This window comes from Athene noctua, chromosome 6 (assembly GCF_965140245.1).
Source record: "Athene noctua chromosome 6, bAthNoc1.hap1.1, whole genome shotgun sequence".
In the NCBI taxonomy this organism is placed as follows: domain Eukaryota; kingdom Metazoa; phylum Chordata; class Aves; order Strigiformes; family Strigidae; genus Athene; species Athene noctua.
This window is the reverse complement of record NC_134042.1, coordinates 7,952,055-7,969,478: the sequence shown is the minus strand read 5'-3', so window position 1 is coordinate 7,969,478 and position 17,424 is coordinate 7,952,055. Positions and strand designations below refer to the sequence as shown.

Sequence of the window (17,424 nt, the reverse complement as noted above, 5' to 3'; positions counted from 1 at the left end):
AGTAAAACCAGTAAAACCAGGTACTTACTTTCTTTGGCATTTAAAACAGTCAAACTGAAATAGATCATTACAGAAAGCAGTGGGAACATAGGGGACTCACATAGCAAAACTACATTAAGGTACTGGGGGCTTTTGGACATGATGGTAATAAGGAATCTGTCATGGAAACACAGAACATGCTGTGAAAATAGAATTAAATCCTAGTGCCTATGCTTAGAGTCGACACAGCGCTTAGGGATATGGTGTAGCTGGCAACTGTCAGTGCTAGGTTAATGGTTGGACTAGATGATCTTCAAGGTCTTTTCCAACCTAGATGATTCTGTGATTCTGTTTAAGATGAAGTATTTGTATTGTAAAGCGAAGAGACAGTGGTCTCAGTCTGACCCTGGTGTTGCAGTCCACAAGACTAGGAGGAATGCTGCGTCTCCAGGGTTGCTCCCTTTCACCCTGTCCCTGACAGGGACCTGACAGAGTCCCATCTTGCTACACACCATGTTGCTGCTCAGTTCACAGACCAGGCATAAAAGTATTGCCTTCCCTAGAGTACACCACAGTCAAGCACAGCCCCAGACTAGAGTCAATTCAGAAAGAGAAAGAAGATGAAGAAACATAATCTTACGTAGAACTGCAATGAAACTGGTTTTGTCGGCGAGAATCCATATTCCAAAACCCAGGATCACTGCGCCCAGGATCTGAAAGAGCAAGAACAAAACACATGTAGCTTATTAGTTTAGACAAATAAGAAGAGGCAGTCACCATTCTCCATATTTCAAGAGTGAAAACAACAATTCTCTTGCTGTTTGCACCCACCTTCCCATGGTACTCCTCCCAGAGTAAACAGCATTAGCAAGACTCCAGGAAGAGTGCCTCAGCCAACTGCACAGGAGCCCCGATTCTGCTTGGCAGTCCTTCACACGCTATTTCAGTAGTAAATGACGTTGTTTAGGACAGTTCAAAACAGTCTGAGGAAGATACACCCTGCTGCTAGAACCCTGTTGTCAGAAGCAGAAGGTAAACACACTGCTTCTATGAAGAACCAAGGAAGGAAAAACACATCTAGCGTATGATTTTAAAGGGGATTTTTTTGAATAGAGAAATCTCTGACCCTATGGGACCAGGCTGGGAGCCAGCTGCCAAAGGATTAGATATCTGGCAGCTGGAACCTTCCCAGGAAGGAAATCTTCAGCTTGTCAGGCTCTGTTATAATTTTATGGCTTCAACCCACAAATGCAAAAAACCAGCAGCATTCATTTTGCATACAGGTTCCCTTGAGTGAAGTGCTTTGCCCCTTCCAAAGCCAAGCTCAGGCACGTTGGCTTGGCCACTACTTTATGCCAGAATACCCCAGCCCCTCAAGCCAACACATCTTGCCTCCAACAGAGAGCCAGGCATTATGAAACATCAGCCATGGCCTCTGCCTCGCTCCCTACAGTCTTATCTAGGGCAAGGATTAGTAGAGCAATATGTCCCTGCGAGGACTCAGCTGAATCCAGACACTGAACTGAGAAGGGAAGACACACAGTTTCCCCATGTCATTCTGAAGAAGGGGGCGGGGTGGGGAAGGAAGCATGCTCTGTTTTAGCTTCCAGGTATCACCACAGTTTATACTACACTGTGAGGTGTTTGCATGTAGATGACCCCAGCTCCCACATTAGGATGAGAGCACCATTACACCTGTAGTAAAGTAACTATGTTGAGAAGCTCATAGGTCTGCAGGTTTGATAAGAAGCTGACACTTGTGCTGTTCAGCCAACCAGAAGTGGCAAAGGCTGGAAACCACTTGTTGCAAAGACCTAAAACAAAGGGAGAAGACCTAAAACAAAGGGAGAAGACCTAAAACAAAGGGAGAAGACCTAAAACAAAGGGAGGTACAAGGAGCACAAGTGAGATGCTTCCAGAGGACATGAACTGCAAGCAGCAGTTCTTACACCAACAGGATTTCAAGACAGGATGAAGTAAAATACTAAATAAACCAACAGGGCTAAAGAGAGACTTCCGTGCTTCATTAGAAAGTGTTCTGATATTTGGGAGACAAGGGAAATGCCAAGTCACCACCTGAAGCAAGCTGGCAAAGGGGGTTGCATGGACAGGCACTGGATCGACATTTTGAAAGTTTACACTGTGCTTCAGCTCCTCATACAAAGAAGCTTTTCTGAGCAGAGATAAAGCAACAGTCTCAAAAAAGCTGCTTGCAAGCTTTCCTGGCTTGGCAGAAGGCACAACATGTAGTTAGCTCTGGGGACAGGATTAGAAAGTCACCAAGCAAGTTCTCATCTGGAAAGATGGATGAAGACTGACTCAGCAGCAGAAAACCTGTAGGTGTTGCATCCAAGAAAAGAAGAAGGGGAAAAAAAAAAATGGCAGTAACAAGAATTCCCCTTCGCCTTATGTCCCAACATGCTGTACCACAGCACTCAATCTGCTGATCAAACTAGAAAGGCCCCTTGAACATGCAACAGCTGTGGAGCCTAAAAAATTCCTCTCAAACTTGGTGTTGCCAAGAACTGCTGAATTTACAGTTTGAGGCAGTCTCACATTTAAACTATAGTTTTATTAAAATATTTATCTTAACAAAGATGCGAACCGGGCTGTATGTAACATCTCTTTTGGCTTGCTAACCCTGAAATGTCACCTAAGTTTTGCTGTTGCTGACAAAACACAGAACGGCTGCTGAGCCCAGTTCCTGGGAAGTTATTTGTTATGAGGTGCTGAGATTATCCAAGGCCTGGTTTCACTCAGAACTTTGCTCTAGTCCACAACTTGTGTGTTTGCCAGGAGCTGCTGTGGAAAACTCTAAAAGAAGAAGGCAAGGAGAAAATAAACCACAGGGAGAAAACACTGTCCTATTAACAATAGTGTATTTACCTCCTAGTAGGATAGTATCTCTGCTCAGCATCTTCAGGAGTCTGCACAGCGTAGTGAGGCTGCTTCTGCCACTGGCTTGGCTTCAGGCCCTCCACAGAAGATATCACATTTGCCTTCCAAGGAGTTTAATTTCTCTGCTCTGCTGCTCTAAACTCCTGAAGTGGGGGACAGATATCTCCCATCCACCCTGGGGGTGGAGATTTCACCCCTGATTTCAGCAAGATCCCCTTCCACACCCAAGCCAGAAGGATGCAGGTCCCTCAAGTCAGGACCAGTGGTCTCCCACAGCAGAGCCCAGGGAAGAGGGGCATGGAAGAACTGAGATATGATGGAGCTGACTCACTTTTCTGGAGAGAGCAGCCGAGGGTTCCCGGCTGTCCTCCCCCAGCACTGCCTTCCTTCACACTCAGATAGCACGAGGTAACGTTGAGCCTGGCACAGGGGCCAAAAGAAAAGCTCTTAAACTCCAGGCTTTGTTTTAGGTTGTAGCCTTCTGCTCCATTTAAAGAAGGGTTAGAAGTAGGACAGACAGTTATATATTCTAAACAAACAGTTTCCAGAGACTGTTGAACTTGTCTTATGGAACTGTTTTCCCTTTAAGGAGAAGCATCTGTTGTGGCCTGTGTCTGCTACCCAAGTAGGCAGAGATGTGTTAAGTTTTGATTACAGAAACTAAGCCTGTACTCCAAGCTTATGTTTTTCTTTTCTTCTGTAGCAAGTAGGCAAGCAGTCCAAATAACCTTCCTCCCTTTAATCAGAGCAGGTCAAACCCCTCCCTGAAGTAAGGCTCCAAGACTGAAAAATACCAAGTCCCTGAACTACTTCAGCTATAGCGAGGGACCTTCTCACAGACCTCAAGCTGTTGAGAAGCACTATTTCAATGATTAACTTCTAAAAGAGTCGCTAGCATGTCTCTAAAGGCTTAATTCATCAGCTCCAAGCAAGGCTGGAGAACACACTTTAGACAGCAAAGGCTGGCCTGCACAGGGTGCAATCACAGAGGCTCAGCTCAAGGTCCAGAGCAGGCACAGAGCTCCATCACCACCACTAACATTCACATTTGTCCAAACACTCTCCTCAACAAAACTCAGCACCTCTGGGAAACCAGCACGAGGTATGTAAAACCTGTCCGTGCTGGGAGCTCACAGCAACTCAACAGAAGCAGTTTCTCTCCTAGATTAATAGTGATTTACCACACTGTTTAAGCTCAACAATCCTGCCCCGCCATTCAAACCCTGAACAACCATAACGGAAAAAGCTGCTCATGTCAAGTACTTCCTTTGACAGCAAGGGAGTAATGGATACCAACTTCCTTAACATCTGGCACATGCAAAAAGCCTGCCTTCAGTCAAGACAGAAGCACACTCAAAATCTCCACTCTAGAGAAGTACCAAGCTCCCCACCAGAACCCAGTGGCTTCAGAGACCTCACTTCCATGAAGCAGCCTGATGGGAAGACAGTGCCCATGCTGCACGGCCGGCTTAGCAAAGAGCTCATTAGAGCAGCTTTTCCCTTTGGTCAGCACGGACATCCCATCTTAAAACTCTTACTTCTCCAGGCCCAGCTCAGTGCATCAGATCAGCTTTCCCCAAGCGGGAGAGGGTCTGGCTGGTACACCTGGGGAGTTGCTTTGGAGCAGGGTGTGCACAGGCTAAAGAACAGCTCCTTTCCCCTCACTTTGCAACCCAGACAGGAGTGCTCAAGACTCTCCAAGACCTGCAGAGGGATTCAGCGCCTGCCATCCTCCCGGTCTTGCAAAATATAGGAAAACGCTTGTTAGTGCAGGCATAGGTCAGCCTGACAAAAGCGGTTCAACGCTGCCTCCCGACAGCACAGCTATCCCCGCAGGCTGCCCGTGACCGTGCCTGGCTCAGCAGAGAGGGGAGAGGAGGGCAACATGGAATATGGATGCCACAGTAACCATTGATAGCACGCAGCAAAAACAGTGACAGTGTTGTGAGGCACCACAGTATTTCAGGCTGTCATCCCTCCCCTTTCCTCCCATGCTAGGCTGGCTTTCTTGAGAACTTTCCCTACACATAGGTTAGCTGATGAACTTGGACCTAACCCTGGGGGATAAAGGAAGACTAGACAGTGCCCAGGTACTGGGCTTCAGCAAGACTCAAACATTGTCTTAACAAAAGCAGTTCTGCTTCCCAGGATTGACTGGTTAAGTTATATGCTGCTTTAAAAGTATTCCCTCTTCTAGAGAAAAGACAGCCTGGATGCTAATGTCTTCAGAGCCCTGCCCTAGCAGGAAGACAGACCTGGACTCAACTGGATTTTTCCTATCCTTAAAGTGGACCAAATCATACTCAGAAAGATCTAGTGGCACTTGGAAAACCTATCCTCTCCCCTCCCTCCCAATCATCTTCCCCATGGATACTTTGAGCACCCCTGACTTTTGGCCCTTAGACCAGAGCTAACTACTCTTAGGATGAAAGAAAACTGCAGAGAGGAAAAGGCCAGCAAATCAAGGGAAAACAGATCCAGATGTGCCTCAAGTTCAAGCCCGTGTGTCAGCAGCACAGCGCAGCCATGCAGGAAGCACAAGTGAAGCTGTGTGCAGGGACTGAGACCAGAAAGCATTGCTCACCTTATTGTGACCCATTTCCCTCCCTGCCCTCCCAGCCTGGCCCCTCCCTCCCCTTACACGTTGCACAAAGGGTAATAAGATCAGCCAGGCTATTTTCTTGCCAATATGTGAAAAGCTGAAACCTTATGCTTCCCCACAACACCATCCCACTGCAGGAGGGCAGCACGAACAGTACCATCACCCTCCACATGACACACAACATCTAAGTTTCACAAAAGGATGCATGCAAAAATGTGTGTGGCCCTCCCAGACCCACTCTGATCCAAAATGAGCTCATCTTTTGCTGAGCCTCACACTTGAAAATAACTGTATCCAGTGGGCTGCCTCATTTCCCCAGGCAAGACTGCCCCAGTCTCCCCCGCCTCCCAAATCCCTTTCAAATAGGGGACTTGGACTAATTCATCTTGTTAAAAATCAAAAACAGCCGTTGGGACTCGAACAAAATTAGAGTTGTTCTTTGAAGCCCGCCTGGCCTATTTAGGAGGGCACTGCCATTACTTGGCAGGTTTCATAGCTTTGCTGCTCAGGGGCAGCTCAGCTGCTGCTCCAGATGTGGCAGAGAAAGTAGCTACAGCTACTCTCCCTTCCAGAAAGGGCCCATAACTCCCCTTTTCCCTTCCCACTGCACAAAGGGAGCTGTGTGCACTGGAGACAGCAGGTGGGTACTGGGAGCAGAGTTGGTCAACACACCCGGGAGCTGCACAGCAGCTTCAGGGATTCCCTCCATCCCTCCTTCCAAAACTCTCACCATTTTATTTAATGACCACAGTAGGCCAACATCCAGAAAAAACATTTCTACAGCTAATTATAGTCCAGGTCTCCCTTCCCACTCTGCAGATTCTCACAATACTTACAAGGAACAGGAGATTGAAGAGGAAGAGTAAGTACTTGGTGGCTTTTAGGCAGCCAGACCCCATCTTCTCTCAATGAAAGGACCTAAGGGGAAAGCAGAGAGAACCAGTTATGTTAGTGACAGGCCCTCCAGGAAGTTTCAGAGCAACACCCTTACCCTGTGCAGAGCTCTGGATCAGCTGGTGGGTCTCAGAGCAAACGCACAGACAGCATGTGTTCCACAGATTACCCCAGCTGCCTTTTCAGGGCAGCAAAACAGGACACTACACCATCATTACAAATAGAACCAGCCACTGCTGCCAAGATCTCCTGAAGAGTGACAGAAGGCTATCAGCAGTTACAGAAGGCGTTTAATCAAATACGCTGCTAATTCCACCGTTTATACAGACCTTGCCTCAACAGCATAGCACATAGCATGGGGAATAAACAAGAGGAGCTAGAGACTGCGCACGCCTGCAGGGCTATGATCTTCTTGGCATCACGGAGACATGGTGCGATGGCTCCAATGACTGGAGTGTCAGAATGGAAGGATACAGGCTCTTTAGGAAGGACAGGCAGGGAAGATGAGGAGGTGGGTCACTCTCTATGTCAGCGACCTGCTGAAGTGCATGGAGCTCTGTCCAGATATGGGTGAGGAGCCGACCCAGAGTTTACGGGTCAGGATTAAAGTGAGGGCAAGGACAGGAGATGTTATAGTGAGGGTCTGCTACAGGCCACCTGACTAGGAGGACCAAGTAAATGAAGCCTTCTATGGACAGATAGGAGCAGCCTCACAATCACAAGCTCTGGTCCTCATGGGGGACTTCAACCACTCCAGTATCTGTTGAAGGGACAACACAGCAGGACATAAGCAATCCAGGAGGTTCCTGGGATGTGTTGATGATAACTTCCTTCTCCAAGTGATGGAGGAGCCAACAAGGAGAGGTGCTGTGCTGGACCTTGTTCTCAGCACAGGAGAATGTGGAGTCAAGGGTGGCCTTGGCTGCAGAGACCATGAAATAGTAGAGTTCAAGATCCTTAGGGCAGCAAGGAGGACACAGCAAGCTCACTACCCTGGGCTTGAGGAGAGCAGACTTTGGCCTCTTCAGGGGTCTGCTTGGGAGAGTAACATGAAAAAATGTCCTGGAGGGAAAAGGGGCTCAAGAAAGGTGATTAATATTCAAGGATCACCTCCTCCAAGATCAAGAGTGATGCAGCCTGACAAAGAGGAAGTCAGGTAAGAATGCCAGGAGGCCAGTGTGGGTGAGCGAGAAGCTCCTGGACAAGCTCAAACACAAGAAGTAAGCCTACAGAGGGTGGAAGCAAGGGTAGCCTGGGAGGAATACAGAGAAATTGTCCCAGCAGTCAGGGATCAGGTTAGGAAAGCTAAAGCTCTGATAGAATTAAATCTGGCCAGGGACATCAAGGGCAACAAGAAAGCTTCTATAGGTATGTCAGTAATAAAAGGAAGATGGAAAACTGTGGGCCCTCTCCAGAAGGAAATAGGAGACCTGGTTACCTGGGACATGGAGAAGGCTGAGGCACTCAATGACTTTTTTTGCCTTGGTCTTCACCAGCACGTGCTCCAGCCACACCACCCAAGTCACAGAAGGCAAAGGCAGGGACTGGGAGAATGAAGAATCACCCACCGTAGAAGAAGATCAGGCTTGAGACCATCTGAGGAACCTGAATTGCACAGGACCTGATGAGATGCATCTGCAGGTCCTGAGGGAACTGGTGAATGAAGCAGCCAAGCCACTATACATTATATCTGAAAAGCTGTGGCAGTCTGGTGAAGTTCCTGCTGACTGGAAAAGGGGAAACATAAACCCCATTTTTAAAAAGGAAAATAGAGAGGACCCGTGGAACTACAGGCCAGTCAGTCTCATCTCTGTGCCAGCAAGATCATGTAGTGGATTCTCCTGAAAACTATGCTAGGGCACATGAAAACTAAGGAGGTGATTGGTGACAGCCAACAAGGCTTCACTAAGGGCAAACTGTGCCTGACAAATCTGATGGCCTTCTACAACAGGGTTACAGTGTTGGTAGGTAAAGGAACAGCAACTGACATCATCCACCTGGACTTATGCAAAGTGTTTGGCACTGTCCCATACGTCATCCTTGTTTCTAAATTGATGAGACATGGATCTATGGATGGACCACTCAGTGGATAAGGAATTGGCTGGATGGTCACACTCAAAGAGTTGCAGTCCATGGCTTGATGTGCAAGTGGAGAGCAGTGACGAGTGCTATTCCTCAGGGGTCAGTGTTGGGACTGGTGCTGTTTAACGTTGTTGGGGACATGGACAGTGGGATTGAGTGTGCTCTCAGCAAGTTTGCTGACAACACCAAGCTGTGTGGTGCAGTCGACATGCTGGAGGGAAGAGATGTGCCATCCAGAGGGACCTGGACAGACCTGAGAGGTGGGACCGTGCAAACCTCATGGAGTTCAACAAGGCCAAGGGCAAGGTCCTGCACATGGGTTGGGGCAATCCCAAGCACAATACAGGCTGGGGGATAAGTGGATTGAAAGCAGCCCCAAGGAGAAGGACGTGGGGGTATTGGTGGATGAAAAATTGACTATGGCCAGCAATGTGTGCTCACAGCCCAGAAAGCCAACTGTGTGCTGGGCTGCATCAAGAGAAGTGTGGCCAGCAGGTCAAAGGAGGGGATTCTCACCCTCTACTCTGCTCTTGTGAGACCCCCTGCAAGTGCTGTGTCCAGCTCTGGTGCCACCAACATCAGAAGGACACGGACCTGCTCGAGCGGAGCCAGAGGAGGTCATGAAGATGCTCGGGGGGCTGGAGCACCCCCCTGTGAGGACAGGCTGAGAGTTGGTGGGGTTTAGCTGGAGAAGAGAAGGCTCCGAGGAGACCTTAGAGTGGCCTCCCAGTACTTAAAGGGGGCTACAGGAAAGATGGGGAGGGACTCTTGATGAGGGGGTGTAGGGATAGGATGAGGGATAATGGCTTTAAACTGAAAGAGGGCAGATTTAGATTAGATCTGAGGAAGAAATTCTTCCCTGTGAGGGCGGTGAGGCCCTAGCACAGGTTGCCCAGAGAAGCTGTGGCTGCCCCCTCCCTGGAAGGGTTCAAGGCCAGGTTGGACGGGGCTTTGGGCAACCTGGGCTAGTGGAAGGTGTCCCTGCCCATGGCAGGGGAGTTGGATCTAGATGATCTTTAAGGTCCCTTTCAACCCAAACCATCCTATGATTATACGATTAATAGCATCAACCAGAACACCAACTCTAGTTACCACGCCCAGCGCAGAAAAGAGATGCACTTATCTGAAGAAGGAATTCAAAAGGCCACCCCCCTTCCCCAGAAGAATCTCATCTCCTCATGACCCCTAAGCAGCTGAAGGAACACTGAAGAGCAAGGCCAAGGGGTCAATTTAAAAGGCAATATTATATCAAACTTCCTGTGCACAAAGCAGCACCCGATGCTTTGACAATGCACGAGGACCAGTGAGTCTCCTCCATGGTTACATACTACCAATTCTGCTGCAAGATTAAGACAGGCAAGATTTCAACAAGTCACAGTTTCCAAAGCCATCCTCAGAAGTTCAAGGCAGTGTGGGAGCACTGATAAAAGAGGATACTGGTTTTAGCTTGTTGATACCAGCCACACAAACTACACACATCCATGAGGTGGCTAGCAAGTAATACAGAGAGGGCAAGAGAAAAGCTCCAAGGCAGGTCTTCACTACAGAGAGAAGGTATTTTCCTGTATCTGAAGCTGACTCTGCTCAATTACCATGGCCGAAACCTATATAAAGCATGAGAAGAGATGACAAGGTTGCTCTTAGCACTGCAAATTAGGCAGCTTATCAGCTATGGATCCTCATCAGGTCTTTGCACTACAGGATCCAGGGAGTAAATGTATCTGTGTTCCTGCAAGCTACTTCAATTCTCACTTGTCTGACAGCAAAGAAGTCAGAAGCTAGAGAAAGTCCCACAGACCATCCCCACTACTGGAGTAAGCCTCCAGTAAGCCTGGGGAAGCAGCACTGCTGAGTAACACATGAGGACTGGTGGGGCAATGTCTCAGAGGTCAGCTTTCCTGCTTCTCCTTCCACCCTCATGCTCAGTTATGTTTCCTCCACAGGCTAGAGAGGACTTTTAAGTTCCTTAAAATTTACCCTAGCAAGCTCCTTGCTCAAAATAGACTGTGCTGCTTCAAGAAGCAACAGCCAGAGGAAGAGCAATACTAGGCTGGGGTCACCAGTCTGGCCTGGGAAGAGCCAGCTCCAGAGAGCAAGGTCAGCAGGGTTCCCTGCCACCAACCTGGGTGCACCAAGGGTCACCAGAGCCCAGTGCGTTCTTTTGTTTCAATCAAAGGCTTTTGCTTAATCCTATTAAATATTTAGGTTAACTCTGGAGCTAAACTGGTATGTGGCCTTGCTACAACTGGCTAGTCTTCCCACCAAGCAATGGTCACCCTCCAACTACCAGTAGAGAGCACAAATCTGAACTCTGTCGTTGAAGACAACACTATTCCTCTAACTTCAAGGGGTACCACAGATAGAAGCTGGGGTAAGCCCGTCGCTGCACAGCACCTAGCAAAATGCTACTGAGATGGGAAGGCAGCACAGAAATACAATCTTAGCCAGCTGTGCTACAGGCTGATCTTAAAAATCCCATCTCTATAGCAGTCACTGCACCTAAGGACCTCTTACTGCACAGCCAGGTTTGAACCATCTCTTGTCACTTTTTATGCAGTTAACTCCTCAGGTCAGAGTCCATAAAGCCAGCAGCACCCAAAAGAAGGTCCTTCAAATTAGCCAGGGAAATCTGTAATAGTTTCTGGTCCATACTTACACCAAATATGAAATCCACAGCATTCCCCTTCCCAGACCCCCCCACCCCCTGAGCAGCTGTTGGCTATGAGCTGGCTCTGTTCCAGCACAGATGTGCTATGCAACACCTGCATCACTACCAACCTATGAAAAGTGAGCGAAGGCTCACTGCTAGCAGATTCTTACCCTTGGTTAATGACAGCAAGTTTATTCAACAAGCCTTGTTCATGTTAGAGCAGCTCGCCTACTACAAATCACATGCCAGCTTGCTGTCACAGAACAGCTGTAACCCAAAGACTACCATGCCCTTTAATGGTATCTCAGAAAAAGGGGTGTTTGAGCAGGGAGAGCACAAATATCTCTTCCTTCAAACTGTGTGCTCCCCTCCTTTCCTCTGCAGGAGAAACGTTCTCTCAAGCCATTAATCCTGGCAAGCACCAACATCTAAGACTGCACTTGGAGAGGATAACTAAGACATAAGTTCCCCCATCCAGCTGGCTTGCTTACTGGCTTCACCATGAACACATCTCCTCTTAATAGCAACACAGGCTGGAGCCTGGCAGTCTAACCAGAACACTGAGGCAGCCAGGTCCCTAGGCGATGATGAATGCCTGTTGTGGGGATACAAGTGTTTTTCTACTCTTCAACCTAGCCAAGAACTAAGCTAAACAATAACCTCCTGCACAAGGCACTGGACTTCTTACCTTAAGATGTCCAGCCCCAGGTGCAACCCTCCTTATTTTCAAGCTGGTGGGGCAGCTCCCAGTACTTACTGATTTTCCTCCTAGCACTTAGTCATGTGCTGCCTATTTCCAACTCTGTTCACACTGCTTTGATCAGTTGGGAAAACATTTGCAGAGCTGTTAGGATCTTTACAATAGTTATGTAAGACAATTAAGGATTCAAACAAGTTCTGATGTGGAAGAAGACATGCCTGAGGTGACAAGAGTAAAAGATTGCTTTCGGGTCTCTTCTACCTATTTGTTCAAGGCATACTATCTTCAATGGGTATTAAAAAAAAACAAACAACACCCAACTGTGCATAACAGCATTACACACCGTTCTCCTCTTGCCACAGGGAGATATATCTCTTTCATAGCTTCTAGCCATAAAGTAATTCAAAGTACAGTTTTGAAGCCAAAAGAAAACCAGGTTTTTAGGATTTTGCTTTCAGCTTTTAAGATTCTTTAGGGCTCCAGATACTGAAACATTAAAGATTTTCCAATTCTTCTGCTCTCCTTAAGAAATTAAACTTACTTTTGTTCACTACATTAATGCGACTCCTCAAAACCCCACCTTCTGATTTTGCAGTCACAAAACTAGCAACACTGCCATGCAGAAGAAGCAACAGCTCAACAAAATCTCAACAGGTTTGGAAGGAGACAAGTTTGAAGTTATTACAACTGGGCCCTATCCACAGGCCACTCAACAGTAAAGGGCTGGCTTAAGTACTGAGTTTTGCCAGCCAGTGCTGCTTGTGGCAGTCAGAACTGACCATCTGCCTTTTGAAGTTGGTCAACTTTTGAGCCTTAACATCCTGCAGCAACGCACACAGAAGTTTAATACACAAAGTCTGCAACTTTTAAATCCCATTGATTGTCCACAATTGTCTGTTTCCTCCTTTCCCTCTGCACCCCAACTGCTTTGACCATTTGAATTTTCCTCCCCAAGCAGCCACAACCACTCTTTTCAACAATCTTGCCCATATGCCTCCGAATTTTTCCTGTCATTCTCCAGATTGGTGCCAGCTCTGCAGAGGATTTCATGAGATCGTATTGTCAACTTGCAGCGTAGCATGTCTCCCAGCCTCTCATTTCCCATCCTGTAAAGATATATAGGATTATTTATGCACATCTATCAGTTTGCTGCCTTGAGGCCCTACTGACATAAAGGTTGGGTTGCCACACAGCCAGGTCAGCTTCTATGTAGTTGATCCCGGGTCTTTCTTAGCTCAGCTTCAGCTCCAAGACCTGAAGTGAGAACTAACTCCAGGAAGGCATCGGTTGATCCAGGAGACCAGGGTTCCCCATGGAGGAGGGAATGGGACAAGTCCACACAGGCTAAACTGGCATTATGGGATGGCTTCCTGCCCCCTCCACCACCTCCAGCTCCCAGGCCTGTCTTTCTCCCAGCAACAGTGATGACAAGACTGGTATGCAGAGCACAAAATCCAGGACATATGTGTCTGAGGGGAGGCAGACAGAGGCCTGCTTTGTTAGCGAGTCCCATCACAGCTTGGAGATTAACTTATTTTTGTCACAGGAGCCCGTGATACTCCCCGTCCCAGTCCCGCCCCCCCCGCAAAAGGTGACCACAGCAAAGGACAGATGATACAGGGAGAGCTGAACACCTCTGCATCCCGGCCCCACCACCGGCTGGCGAGGCAGGAGGAGGAACACTCATGCACAGATGTTATAAGGGGCAAAGAAGCCAAGCTAAATTTTAATTGCAACTCTGCTCTCTGGAATTAGGTCCTGTACTGCCTCCACCTAGCAAGCGCTGCATGCTTGGTGCTCGCTGAAGGGTATGATATTTGGCTCAGGCTAATGCTATACGTGCCTGGGCCACGCAGCTCTGCCCTAAGAGCTCAGTATTCCTCTGCAGCACGGCCCTTGCAGTGCAGGTTTCTTCCTGATGAGCTCTGGCAGCTGAAGCACCTCAGCTGCCAAGTTCCTGTACAGCACAAATAAGGGGCTCATTTACGAGCACAGAGACAGAGGAGACAAGCAGGAACAAACTCAACACAAACCAGAGTAGATCAGTTGTGGAAACCACCATCTCGGTACATTTACGGGCAATTGCAAAGTTCCTTCAAACTCTCCCAAGAGCAAGGAGCTCTGAAGGTCAGCCACAATACTCCAAGTCAAGTAGAAGAGGGTTCACATTTGAATGCATCTATATAGCCTGGAAGATGCTGTCCCCTCTCCCCTGATCCTTAACGAAAGGAAATGATGGGTTACAGAGAAGCTGCAAGTTGTCTCTATGTACTTTGGCCAGTTGCTCCCCACCACCACCCCTCAGGCTCCAACCCCAGTAAAACAAAGGCAGACCCCATAGGACGTGCTGCTACTAGCTAGGCTAGGCTAGGCTAGGGTGAGGTCAAGCCACCAACAGAATTGTTTTCTAGTTGCTATTCCCCTGGCCCCCACAAACACCTTGGATGCCCTGTATGGTTGGCATGCCGGCTCAGTTCTGCTATCCCTCAGAGAAACTCCCAGCTTGAGAGGTGCAGCAGCCAGCGCTGTGAACTAAGGTTCTGCGGCATACCCTGAGGCTCCTGGTCCTTCACACCTTGCAGCTGATGTGGCAGGTGGATCTCTGGATTAAAGTTCAGATAGTCCACCGAAGCAACCTCCAAAGCAGCCTCAGCTGATCACGAACGCTGCGTCTCCTGACACATCAGGCAAGCACTACCTTCCCCAGGTCTACCCAAGCCTTATACATTGCAACAGGTTGTTTCCCTCAAGATACTATTACCAGGCTGGACTTTGAAAACCTCTAAAGCTCTCCCTGCTCTGGTCTCACCTCCCTGCCTTCTTTTCAGACCACAACAGTGACGGGGTTAGCTGGGGTCCTTTGTGGACTGATTGACCAAGATGCCCCGGAGAAGGAGGAGCTCCCACTGACATACTCAAGTTGCAGAACTGGTTCCCTCTGACCAAAGCAACTAGCACCTGTCCCTAGAAAGGGATCAGCAAGCCACTGTTTCCATAAAGATGTTTATCTGCACAGTAATTTGCATGAGGTTAAGGCCATTTTGAAGGTTATTTTGCAGTATTATCCCAATCCAGAAACCAGAACCAGATGAGCTGTACACCAAGCTAGAGACCCATGGAAGCCAGCTGGGGGTCACTTCTGCTTCCAGCTCCAAGCCAGACACCTGCCCACAGGAGAGGCTGGGGAAGGGGCAGCCCAGAAAGCCACAATATTTAACGGCTGGGGAGAAAACAGATCACCTTTTGCAGGATTTTGAGCCCTTGCACCATGTCACCCAGCTGCTGAGAATGCTTCTTTATCCATGCATGTGAAGAACAAGCACTTGGCAATCAAAAGATTACCAGTGATGAGACAGGACAACTTCACACAACAGTACCAGTTAATGAACAATGACAGAGTTACTAAGTCTCCTGTTAACCAAGTACGGCATTGCCCTCCGGGCAGAGACTGCAAGTTACAGCCACATTAACACACAAAGAATATCCCAAGGAGTTCATCTTGTTGACGTTAATATTCACAGGCCTTGGACTTTCATTACACCTGGGAAGTACATCTTGTCTCTGGCAAGCAAATAACCACAGAGCCAATGAAAGACTCAGATCTGAATTCATTGAACTTTTCTTTAAACTCCACTGAGATAATACCAGCTGTGTAATGACCTTGAAAAAATAAACAAGATCATGTTTGCAATGAGATTTACCAAACAGCATCTCTTCAAAAGTTACAAAAGAGGGATTGAGGGAGAACCTGGATCCTAAAAATTACAGCTGCTAATTAGGGTTATTCTCTCAAACAGGCCACACTTGTGGACACAGAAATGATTTTATATATATATGTACGTGTGTGTGTGTGTGTATGTCACTGCTTCAGATACAGTTTCTTTCTGAAGGAAAGTCTCAGGGCAAGTTAGAAAACTGTATTTCTGCGTAATACAAACTTTGGAAACAGAAGGGAAGAAAAGAAGGTACGTGGAACTGACTCTTATTCCATCTAGAGATAGTTGCTTCTTATGGTAAGTAGAGGAGATGGTTTCAGGCCAAAGCACAAAGTCAGATAGCAGCGTAGCCACATCAGCAAACGGCAGCATGATACTTAACTGTCAGCAAACTCTGATCTACCACTTAGGGGTACAGACAGGCACAGTGACACCCTAACACGAGCCTCTGCAAGATACTCACAAGCCAGAGCCTCCAGCGTGCATGCAGCCCCTGCACATTTGCCATCATGGGAGTGAGTGGAGCAGACTAAAGCAAGGCAACACGTGGCTACAAGTACTGCAGAAATACCACTGGAAAGACTAGATTTCTCAGGAAACTAGATGAGTTTGAGGAAACTCATCAGCTCACACTGCAAAGGTAGATTTGTTCCTGGTGCACCTGATAAAACATTAAGCTCTTCCATTTTGACTTCGTAGTTACTATATTCTTGTGTGAATAATCTGACAAGCAACAGTGTCATCGAGCGAGACCCAAGATTAGAAAGCACTCGTCAGACTGCCTACAATGGCAGAGGTTTTTCAGCATGTTTTGCCACAGCAAGCACAAGTTGTGCATTCTGCAGAAAGGAAATGCGTATTTTAGAAGTGTACTTCTGATGCTTGAGGGGAAGCGATTAGATATTTATAAACCACCATCATGCTGTTAAAAAGAAACCAACTCACAACTCAGTATCAAAAAGCAGCACAGGTTCTAGAAGCGCCTGTTACCATCTCTCTGTATTTACAAGGGGTGCAATCAGATTTTAAGAACATCTGGACTTCACACTTCAGTTTGAAAGCCAACGTTTAAGTAGGTCTTCAGTCGCTGGAACCGGCAAATTGAGAAAGTTCTTTGCTATTTTCAGTCTATACACTCACGCTTGCACAGCATGACAGTATTTGCAGGACAGTATTTCTCCCATTTAAGCAAATCTTTCCATTCAGCAAGACTAGAGATACAACTCTGCCAAAAAAAGAGGGGAAAAAACCCACCAAAAAATCCACAACCTGTCCCAGAAGTCATTTGGTTCTCCTCTCCCCCTAAAAAAAAAAGAAAACAAACAAAAAAAACCCCACAAAAAACCCCCAACTTACCAGAAATAGACAGAAGAAAAAGCCAAAAGTACAGTGGCCTTTTTCTCTTTTTTATTACCATGTACTAGATTGTTATTTGTTCAACACACGCTGCAGGTAGGGTCCAGAAAGAGGTCTCCACGCTGACTAAAACCAGCACAGGGTGCAGCAAAATCGTGGAGTTTTCACAAAACTGGTTGGGCAACTCTGTCACTTGACTACATTGGCTCTTTAATGACTTCAAAACAGAGACCAGCTCAGTTTTGTTTCCTGTACTTGGAACTGTTAGACTGTAAACTTAATCTCGGAAACAGATCTCCCCACCAGCTCCTCGGTGGGTGAGCAGCACCTGTGTGTCAAAGACAGTCCCTCATGCCGGCTTGCCCCACAGCCCCCCACGAAGGAGCAAAGCCCATGGGCAGGACCTGCACCCCAATCTGCAGCAGCATGGCTGGCACAGACGAGCAGCACCCAACTTGTGCTCCCGTAAGCTTCTCCCCAGCATGGCTCCCCAGCAGGCAGAGGATGCTACTAAGCATTTGCCGTTGCCATCAGACTCATCAGCTTG

General features: G+C 47.6%; 1 protein-coding gene across 3 annotated transcripts in view; it reads right to left on the bottom strand.

The window, feature by feature from the left end:
* Nucleotides 1–17,424, bottom strand: part of CD82 (CD82 molecule) — a 43,418-nt gene that overhangs the window by 14,729 nt on the left and 11,265 nt on the right. For 2 of the 3 annotated variants that reach the window (XM_074909406.1, XM_074909405.1), the window contains exons 2-3: nucleotides 6,316–6,397; nucleotides 620–692 (exon numbers count right to left, since the gene is read on the bottom strand). In XM_074909406.1, the coding sequence (XP_074765507.1) occupies nucleotides 620–692; nucleotides 6,316–6,378 (136 nt within the window). In that variant the 5' untranslated portion in view covers nucleotides 6,379–6,397. Of the gene's footprint in view, nucleotides 1–619; nucleotides 693–6,315; nucleotides 6,398–16,877; nucleotides 16,962–17,424 lie in introns of those variants that run through there. The other variant, XM_074909407.1, reaches the window with a different exon arrangement.